The 9,266-nt window shown below is 40.6% G+C and overlaps 3 protein-coding genes across 4 annotated transcripts; 1 reads left to right on the top strand and 2 right to left on the bottom strand.

The window, feature by feature from the left end:
• Positions 1–134: 134 nt before the first annotated feature.
• Positions 135–2,770, bottom strand: LOC124349686 (hydroxyproline dehydrogenase-like). Of its 2 annotated transcripts, XM_046800479.1 has the most exons (8): positions 2,282–2,770; positions 2,020–2,216; positions 1,839–1,956; positions 1,456–1,767; positions 1,216–1,391; positions 953–1,146; positions 703–881; positions 135–644 (listed from the first exon to the last, which is right to left on the bottom strand). In XM_046800479.1, the coding sequence occupies exons 1-7, from the start codon at positions 2,498–2,500 to the stop codon at positions 715–717; spliced, it is 1,383 nt and encodes a 460-aa protein (XP_046656435.1). In that variant the 5' UTR covers positions 2,501–2,770; the 3' UTR covers positions 135–644; positions 703–714. The 2 variants fall into 2 exon arrangements, with proteins under 2 accessions (XP_046656435.1, XP_046656434.1); XM_046800478.1 differs by having other exon boundaries at positions 135–881.
• Positions 2,771–2,906: 136 nt separating this feature from the next.
• Positions 2,907–9,209, bottom strand: LOC124349418 (DNA replication ATP-dependent helicase/nuclease DNA2-like). The gene is made up of 9 exons (XM_046799999.1): positions 8,810–9,209; positions 8,470–8,743; positions 8,043–8,399; positions 7,594–7,974; positions 7,307–7,528; positions 6,996–7,235; positions 6,418–6,929; positions 6,153–6,350; positions 2,907–3,838 (listed from the first exon to the last, which is right to left on the bottom strand). Exons 1-9 carry the CDS (start codon positions 8,962–8,964, stop codon positions 3,061–3,063), a joined length of 3,117 nt encoding a protein of 1,038 aa, XP_046655955.1. The 5' UTR covers positions 8,965–9,209; the 3' UTR covers positions 2,907–3,060.
• LOC124350033 (cuticle protein 6-like) lies at positions 4,901–6,108 on the top strand. The gene is made up of 6 exons (XM_046801013.1): positions 4,901–5,038; positions 5,105–5,304; positions 5,374–5,522; positions 5,583–5,645; positions 5,724–5,771; positions 5,843–6,108. The coding sequence occupies exons 1-6, from the start codon at positions 5,027–5,029 to the stop codon at positions 5,956–5,958; spliced, it is 588 nt and encodes a 195-aa protein (XP_046656969.1). The 5' UTR covers positions 4,901–5,026; the 3' UTR covers positions 5,959–6,108.
• Positions 9,210–9,266: the final 57 nt, after the last annotated feature.

Here is a 9,266-nt window from a genome sequence, read left to right as displayed (position 1 = left end):
ATTTGCTAAGGCAATTCTCAGAAAATCAATAATAGATAGTCTAAGTTTGGTAAAGCTATAGCTACATAACTTAGATTTAAAATATTTGTGTTGCAATGATACAACTAAACTACCAGCTGCCAACAAAGGGACCGGAAACTCCTATAGTTACTTTATTGCCACTCACTTCACAGTTCACATGCCCGTATACTGACAAAATATTCTCTTGGGGAACAATATTTTGTTTAACATTAAAGACTGAAGGGTGAAATCTCGATAGGTTGATCAATTAAAACGTCAATTACTTGCGAAAAATCTCGGTGATCTATTACTAGGCATTTTAGTACGTTACCAGAGCTATAGATTCTACAAGGTAACTGGAATTTTTCACTGCTTCTTTTTTCAAAAGACGCGTGAAATACATTCTTCCTTCTTAGTCATAAAGTAGGCTTACGTGAGAACGCCGGGTAAAACATGCAGTAATGCGTGCAAAAGTGGAAGTAGAAATAACAACTCACCAATACCGATAATTCTTTTTTTTACGTCGAAATATACAGTGACGCTAACTATCTAATTCGAGACTACACGGAAGCTAAAACTTCGCTCCTCAAAGCGTTTCGTCTTAACAGCATTCTACCATTAAATTTAATACGTTGTTGAGTATGCTATGAAATAAAAAAAACGCTTTAAAAAATGAAACAAAAATTAGTTAGATGTTAAAACCTAATCGCAAAGTCAAAAACCAAGAAAACGAGCCCTCAGCTCCCGTGCCAATAACGTCCGTTCCCGTCTAGTGCCTTTGAGAACCGCGCGGTTCTCCGTTGCCCGACGTGATAGGTAAGGCAGCACATCAAATAGCGAACCATACGGCACGGAATTATACACAATGTATCCCTCAGAAGCTGTCAATTACAAGAAAAACGATAGCGTAAAAATTTAGTTAATGTCATAATGATTAGCTATAACAATATACCTAGTTTCACGGTGATATTGGAGGCCATTCCGTAAATTTGACCAAAAACGACTGTGTTGTCTGTTGGTAAAATACCCAACGATCCCATTTTTGATAGCGCTTTTAATACAGATGTTTCATTATGACTAGCAACGATCACATTACAACGTTGTCCTCCGAGGGCAGCGACTTGTTCCACCATATGCTGCACCACCCTGGATTCGATTTTACAAAACAGCAGTTTTGATTGCATTGCCGTAATCCAAACTATACTTCAAATATACCTATCGTAAACGGCGGAAGTTGCTTCATAGGAAGGGTTTGTCGGGTCAGGATAGTTTCCTTCAGCACTTAAAAGGCGCTCGCGTTCCAGGTACGCACCTCTTACGATTTTAGCTCCAAATCCAACTCCCATTCGCCGGGCAACATCAAATTCGCCACAGATCTTGTCAAATGCGTCCTGATCCAGAATTCAGTTAGTTTATTCCAACTTGGTATGGTTCAAAAAGGGCAATAAGTTTTACCTTTAAATAGCACTGATAGGTATTCCAAACCACAGGTCTTGTTTGATTAAAAGCGCCAGCCATGGATAAAGCAGCGATTGAGATGGCTTGGTTCAGATAAGTAAACTCTCCATCAACAAGTAAACGCAGTTGAAGTCCGGATGCAAATGCGCCGACGCTTTTTAACCGTTCAAGGCCCATTTCCAATTCAATGTTTTCTTGCTTATTGAGATACGAGACGGGAGTGAATGATCCGCCAGACATATAATTTGCCCATGACGATATCGTGCAAAATTGATCTTCCTTATCCCGATTGCGTTCCGCTATTTTTAGCTTTATTTTAGAAAGAAAAGGTAATCGATGCAAGTTAAAATGGAAAATAAATTATTATTGGGAACTTTTACCAACAAGTCGGCACTGATTAATGCGGTGATTTTCGTTTGGAGACAAGAAAGAGGACCTCCGTGCTGATAAGCTATTTCGGCTAACTTCAGTGTAACTTCCACATTATCATTGTAGCGACTGGAAAATGTAATTACAATAAATAAAGAGAAATAAACCTTTATGAAAAAATAAACTAGTTACTTTTGGTCGCTTTTCTGTCCGATATCTTCTTCTAGTGAAGGAAGAATCATTAGTTTGATACCAAGTTGTTTTAACTTGTTTGCCGTTTCTTTCAGCGACTGTGGATCATCTCCAGCAACAAATTGATCGTAGAGGGTTGGACGAAGAATCTTTTCTAACAATCCTTGCCCAAAGACTCGTTGACTGGTCTCTAGTACCTAGAGATAAAAATTAATCAAATAAACTTTCAAAAGGAACAAAAAATTCAAATTATAAATTTTACCTTTAAGCTATTTTGCAAAAGAAAGTCGAAAGAGCATAACTTGAGAACGATCCAGGCTCTTAGAATTTCAGCGCGGCTCAAATGGGCATAGGCAGTGCGATGGTCAGCGAACGAAATTTCCTTTTCTTGATTACTCGTCAATGTACTGCTGAATCTGTAAAATACTCCACGATTTCGCATCAATCGAGGAAGACGCAATAGGGAGGACACACACACCATTCTATATCCAAGAATGCTCACAGAAAACTGACACTCTCCCTCTCAATACAGTCAATTAATCCTATCTCCTATGAAAGTCTAATTTCTAATCGCTGTGAGAGGTGCGAGTGTTATTTGGTAGTCAAACAAAGACAAAAACAACATTCAGAATTAAGTAAAAATACCTCCCCTTCTCGTTTCCAGTGTCGCAGTTAAAATACAATGGATGATGAGTCGTGATCGTGCATAAATCGAAATCGCGTTTAAACAAAGCAATTTACAATTTCGATTGGATTTATTCTACCAAGGAATTACAGGCAAAAGAGGTACGTAGAATCCTGATTGAATGTTTCAAAATGGCAACAACTATGGCAACTTAAAAGAACGAGAAAATTTTTTCAAACCTCACAACTCCTTAATTTAAAAAAAAAAGTTCCGAAATGCTAAAGGAGGAAGAAGAATTAAGAAATGAAAATTTGTGGTTACATCAATAACATTGGAATTGAAATTGGAATTTTAAAAAAGGCATTCGTGAATAGAAAAGCAAAGTCTTACGACCCAAGGAGACTATATTGAGGCATTTAAAGTTGATCCTTTCCGGGGCAGAGTTGATAGCGCTGGGATGATTCGAGGGAGGCTAGCAGCTTGGCAAAGGGTGGATACCGCTGAAGAGTGTCACTGTCACCGATGACAATCAATTTGTGCTTGGCTCGTGTCAGAGCCACCGTCAAACGTCTAATATCATGCAGAATAGTTTGAGCGCCTTCCTTGATCACCATCAAGTCGGCGCCAGATTCACTCTTGGTGCAGCTGTAAATAATGGCTTCTTTATCACGACCTTGGTACTGGTCGACCGTGTTGATTTCCAACTCAGGTGTCTCGATGGCCATCTTTCTCAAGTGTTGCACCTGCGACTGGTAAGGTGCGATGATGCCGACTTGATCGTACGACAAGCCGCTGCCGTGTAATGCTTGCACAATCAGCATGGCCAAGTTGGCTTCCAGATGGTTGACGGGCGACTTGTTACTTTCATCGCTTTCGTTGCCCGAACGATTAGCTTTGATGGCTCCCAGTAAGCTCGTGTCGAGGAAGACAACGGCGTGAAGCAACCCCGGTTTAATGACCGAGAGAAGCCACGGCCGGTCAGCATATTTTTCTTGAATGGAAGTAAGGGAAGGCAACTGGAGCGTTGCCTGTTCGATTTCTTCACTGCCGCACTCCAACTCGCCTCCGTACGTCAATTTATTGGCCAAAACATTGACCGGGCCACACATCCTGTATTGGAGTTTGAGAGTCACGGAGGCACTGGGCGTCACCCGACTTAGCCGCACGAAAAGCGATTCATCCATGCCCAACGATCTGTGAAATAAGTGATAGATTTAGATTCAGTCATACAAACGAAATAAAACAATTCCTTCCCGAGACTTATTTCATCCGACAACTCTTACAAAATATTAAATGAGTAGCCGGCAAAGAGATTCATTAAAGCTGAAAGGAGACGCGATGTTACAAAGTTCCGTGAAGAACATGTGCGGGAGAAAAAAATCATCACGACTTTGGGCGTCTACCATGAGATCAGACGTTATTCCGAGCTTAGGGGTCACGCACTCGACCGCCAAATAGGGTCTGCTGTTTTTTTCCCACATTTAGAGCGACAGTAAGACTTTAACACAATCAAACTAATAAGACAATTCGTCGGTAGGAGAATGTTCAAGGTCAGAAAAACCATTATATTCGTGATCCGGAAGCATGGGAAGATACCAGAGTGGAAAATAAGCCAGTTTGAAGAATGGGGAAAACCAACTGGCAAAATTATTGTTAGAGTCAATGAGCTAAGTAACAGCTGCATGTGCAGATCTCTGCCATGACTCACTCCGGTCGTTCGCACTTCAAGGGCGCGGTCGAGTTTTAGTCCATAAATTTTAAAACAAATTCCTTTGTCGTGATGTCAAAGGTAGTGCATGGGACAATACATTTCGTGATGGAGTAAAAATTAAAAAGTAAATCCCCAAGTAACGAATACCTTAAACTTTTACAAGGCAACCAGTTCAATAATTTACCAAAAATATATGAATTATGGTAAATCTTATCTCAGCTGGATAATCAACAAGCGAAAGAGTACGATCACGACGATTCAAATAACAAAAATCCCCCCCCCCTTAAAAATAAAAATGGATAGTAAAAGATTAATAATAGCGATTCCTAAGCTCTAGATCCGGAACCCGACAGTGAGGTAAATTCCCATTAACCGAAAGAATTCAAGGTTACGCCAAGAAAGGCGTGAACAACAAACTGAAGACCCAGCGATGCGCAAAGAACTGTAGCACAATAGTCTCGTCCCTCAATCGAGTCCGAAGGTAGAGGCGGAGTTTTCAAGATTTGAATTTGTTTTGTGGTGATTTCCTTTTTTTTTAAAGAGAAAAGGGAGGACAGGGATCGAGTGAGTTCAACCAACGCGCAAGTATAAAAAGGGCGTGAAGCGGATGAAATTACATCCAGTTTCACAATACATTTCTTACGCTCAACCAGTCCACTCTCTCCACAAAGATGCAGTTCTTGGTAAATACTTTATTCACTCTAAGAGTCTCACATTTGACTATGAAATTAATAAAATTTCTTAAACAGATTTGCATTGTTTTGGCGATCGCTGCCGCTCAAGCTGTTCCTAGCCCAACGTTCGTACAGTACGGAGCTGTTCCAGTGGCCACTCAGGGAAAATACCATGCTCAAGACGAGCTGGGTCAGTATTCTTTTGGCTATCACGAACCTAACCAAGTGCGGAGTGAGACCAAGGACGCATTTGGCATCGTTCGCGGATCATACACGTAAGCAAATAAATGTTATTCGTAAAGGGGGAAAACAAAATTAATCTTAATGTTGACGGTACAATGCAGTTACTCTAATCCGGACGGAAGCGTCGTGACTAACAACTACATCGCAGATGCGAACGGATTCCGCTCTTCCTTGGCCCCTTCTAACGGACCACTTCTGCCTCTTGTGGGAAAAGCACCCAAAGTCCCGATTAGCCACGCTCCCATCGCCAGTAAGCACAATTCTTTATTATTTGTCAAGTTTCTCTTGAAACCGTCTATTTTTATCGCAGTTGCTGCCGCACCAATTCCGGTAGCACCTATTCATGTTGCGCCGTTCACCCCGTTGGTGAAGGGTGAGTAATTTTATATTTAAAAATCACCCCCCTCAAAAAGTACATCATGACTGAGCAATTTTTCTTCAATAAAAACAGTTGAGAAACCGACAGTAGTGAAACATGCTGGAGGCCACGTCGCTCCAGGTAAACCGCTTCTTAAATTTTAAATTGTCTTTTTAACAATTAACTTATCCTATTTGAATTATGACACGCAGTTGCACCTGCTCCATTCAGCCCATACAGTTATGCCTACTCGCCTTATCCTTACCCGTCGTACCACTATGCCCCTTATGCTTCTCCTTACGGCTCCGTGGTAGTACGATCTTGGTAGAACGGACAAGAATCTGCCATAACCAGCATTTTAACCATCACGAACACTTGAATTCCATTAAATTCCCCCTCAAATTATTGCATTCCTACCAGCGTTGACGGAAATCTCGAGTTGCCGAGATCGAGAAATACACGTTTTCCATTGAGGAAATTGATTTGAATGACTTAATTTTAAAAGTAAATAAAAATAATTACTTGGCTGATCGACTTTGGACGACTGGTGGGAGTTGAAGAGGATCGCCAACAAGAACAAATCTTTTGGCTGCAGTAAGTGGTCCGATGACAGCCAGCTGTAAGGCTTGAGCTGCTTCGTCGACAATGCACAAATCGAATCTGCGACGAATTAAAGCTGGATGGCCGACACTTAGACAAGTTGCAGCTACCACTGGCACGCTGTAATTTTAAAAAAACATAGTAAATTACAACTATTAATTAAGAAAAAATAACTCAGTCGATTTACTTGTAAACATTTTCTAACTCTTCCACTGTGTGACAAGTTTGGGTTTTGACTTCGGCACTGTAGGGCAATATGGAAGGGTGGGTGCGATGCTCGCGGCCGATCCGAACAAATTCCACATCATTAAATTGGCAGAGTTTGAGCAAGACGTTGTCGACGGCCGAGTGAGTGTAGCTAGTCAAGAGTACGGACTGTTTAAGCAGGACGGCCAGTCGTATCAAAGCCACAATGAGAGAAGTCTTTCCAGTGCCAGGTAGACCGTTAATAAGACAATAATCTTCGCAAGTCAGAGCTTTTAGTACAGCTCTTCTCTGGAATCCATTCAAGGGTTTCAAAACGGGCCAGAAAACTTCAAGCAAACTTCTCGGCAAGCCGGCTTTAAAAACAGGAACTTTTTTATCAATGATTAACTCCCGCAGTCGGACGGCATTTGCATTATTTGCCATCAGTCGACTGAGGTTCGAATATAAGAGCGTTTGGCCGCCTTGATACTCCAGTTTATCCAAGTGGAGGACCTAAACAATGCAAAAGGAAATATTAGCTGTTGCCATTTTTCCTGTGTGACACGATTCAATAGGCACCTCAAAATTTCGATCCCAATTGTGAACATTCCGGTCGGTAGAGACAGTAATAGAACTGGGACTGATGTCAACTAGACAGCCAGTGGCAACGGCCACTTCTTTGTCAGTACTGAGCACTACGCTGTCACCTCGTAGCAGTAATGTGTTAAAAGGTAGATGACTACGATTAACCGGAATAAGCTGGATTGAATATTGATTGAAATCTGAGGTAGGATTTTGCGACGCAAGGCAATCTTGAACCTTGAGAAGACATCACAAATGTTTATAACGGAGAAGTGAAAAAAAAAAAAAAATAAGATTAAGAGGAATACCTTTAGAAAACTGATGCAATTTCCCTGAGCTTCTCTATCAACTGGATCTATGCACCAAATATCGCTGATGGAACGAGAACGATGTTGGGATTCTTCAGATTCAAGTCGCAGCATTTTCGACCAATGTAAAAAGTAGTCCTGATATGCAGAACTTAAATGAGCAACCGACTCAAGAGGTAAGGGCGTCGAAGACATGCTTTCATTGCCGGCATCTTCAGCAATCTTTTCGGGAAATATTAATTTTAGTATTGACAAGACATTTTCTACAACAGAATTAAAGATCTTACCTGATAGACGGTGCATTCAACCCGTAATGGACATGAAGCACACATATTCACGCGATCAATTCGTGAAGGAAGTTGCCCCTCGGAGATTTCTCCGTTTTCCGAGATCGAGGTAGGCGATGTTAAGTACTTGACCATTTCGTTTCTTAACTGAACGAGACCCTGTTTCTCGCTATGGCCGGCAGGTACGTGTTGGATGGCACCGTCTTTGAGGTAAAGTAATAAACCACCTGGATTTTCATCTGTTGCTTTTTTAACACCGGTCTGCTGGTTCATCATCATTGAATAAAGAGTAACTTGTCCTTTGTGTTCCGCGGAGAAGGACGAACGCCCAGTCTTTAACTCTAAAGGCATCTTGACTCGTCCAAGCTTTTTATCGTTCACCTATTTAAAATTTTAAAATAATTTTGTTAAGAATAATCTTTTTTTTTAAATAGAAATAGGTTTACAACCTTCAGAGTAAAATCCACCTTTCCCTTAACGCCAAGCCACGGAGACCACATATTCTCTTCTATATCACAGACGGAATCGATTTGACCGTCCCACATAGTCGGGGAATTTCCAAACTTCCCGCTTTTTCCGACAACCTGTTGCCTGTTGTCTCTTTTGCTTACTTCGCAGGGTCGAGTTGCATTGATGTACTTATCGATGAAATTTTTGATCATAGGAATGTATTCGGAAACACTGTTTTTCAGATGACTCTTAGGTATATTCGCCCCATATAGATCGTGAATAGTCGAAGGGTCGCTAAGTAATTTGTCAGCTATTTTATTTAGTGAAGAGGTGTCATAAGTTTTTTCTATTAATGCCTAATGCAAATAAAGTCATAAATTCAATATTGATGACACAGTATTAATATAATAATAAAAAATTGCATACTTTTTGTAAAAGGCGATGGACTATAGTTCCATTGAGCATAACCTGATTTGTAGGCTCAATTCCACGAAATCTTTCAGAAAGCACTGCTTTGCGTTGACAAAAGAGTGAAGAGACAACTGAAGTTCCAGACACTAACAGGTCTGGTTTGACAACGATGAGACCACTTTGTCTATCAACAATAGCCAAGTCATAGTTTTCAAAGTTTTCATCAAATGATTCATACCAATCTGCATGTATATGGACATCATCACCCACTTTGATATCAGTTTCTAGCCTGAATGTAAACAGACAAAAATTATAAATTACTCCCATCAGGTAAACCTATCAATTTGATCATTACCAAAAGTCTCTTAGCATGCAAATTTTCTTCGTTTTGTATGTCTCGTCTAATGGGGAAACAACAAGACGCAGTTCATTACCATTTTCAGTCTTGTCGCACTCCAAGACTTTGTGTCTACCAAGACCATAAATATCTTTTTTCGTTGGTTTCTTCATTATTAATTACAACACGAACGCATACAGGACCTAATTTTTTATCTAGTTATGGAATAATAATAATCTATAGTTTTATTTTACACTTTTGACTTAGATCGAGTACGTTGCAGAAGTGGTCATGCGGGATTCACGACTGCACGTGAGTTCAATTCGCGCCAAATCACAAATGTTTTGTCAGAAAGCTGCAGACAATTTAGTTGCCTACACACCCGCAAAATACTAAGTGCGCCATCTGAGAAACCAAACCAATAATATTTTGGCGTATCCACTTCCGACCTGCAGGTGGCGTTAAAAATCGTGAA

Source organism: Daphnia pulicaria, chromosome 7 (assembly GCF_021234035.1).
Source record: "Daphnia pulicaria isolate SC F1-1A chromosome 7, SC_F0-13Bv2, whole genome shotgun sequence".
In the NCBI taxonomy this organism is placed as follows: domain Eukaryota; kingdom Metazoa; phylum Arthropoda; class Branchiopoda; order Diplostraca; family Daphniidae; genus Daphnia; species Daphnia pulicaria.
Note: the sequence above shows the minus strand (reverse complement) of the source record. Positions and strands in the feature narration are given on the sequence as shown.

Bases quoted from the DNA above. Each gene is read 5' to 3' on its own strand.
- LOC124349686 (XM_046800478.1), bottom strand. From the start codon at position 2,500: ATGGTGTGTGTGTCCTCCCTATTGCGTCTTCCTCGATTGATGCGAAAT. The intron at 2,217-2,281 runs GTAAAATTTATA...TTTTATCTCTAG, and splicing joins TTTTGCAAAATAGCTTAAAG to GTACTAGAGACCAGTCAACG. The intron at 882-952 runs GTATATTGTTAT...TGTAATTGACAG, and splicing joins CAATATCACCGTGAAACTAG to CTTCTGAGGGATACATTGTG.
- LOC124350033 (XM_046801013.1), top strand. The intron at 5,305-5,373 runs GTAAGCAAATAA...GGTACAATGCAG, and splicing joins ATCGTTCGCGGATCATACAC to TTACTCTAATCCGGACGGAA. The intron at 5,772-5,842 runs GTAAACCGCTTC...TATGACACGCAG, and splicing joins TGGAGGCCACGTCGCTCCAG to TTGCACCTGCTCCATTCAGC.
- LOC124349418 (XM_046799999.1), bottom strand. From the start codon at position 8,964: ATGAAGAAACCAACGAAAAAAGATATTTATGGTCTTGGTAGACACAAA. The intron at 8,400-8,469 runs GTATGCAATTTT...TATTTGCATTAG, and splicing joins TCCATCGCCTTTTACAAAAA to GCATTAATAGAAAAAACTTA. The intron at 7,236-7,306 runs GTATTCCTCTTA...TGTCTTCTCAAG, and splicing joins ATTGCATCAGTTTTCTAAAG to GTTCAAGATTGCCTTGCGTC.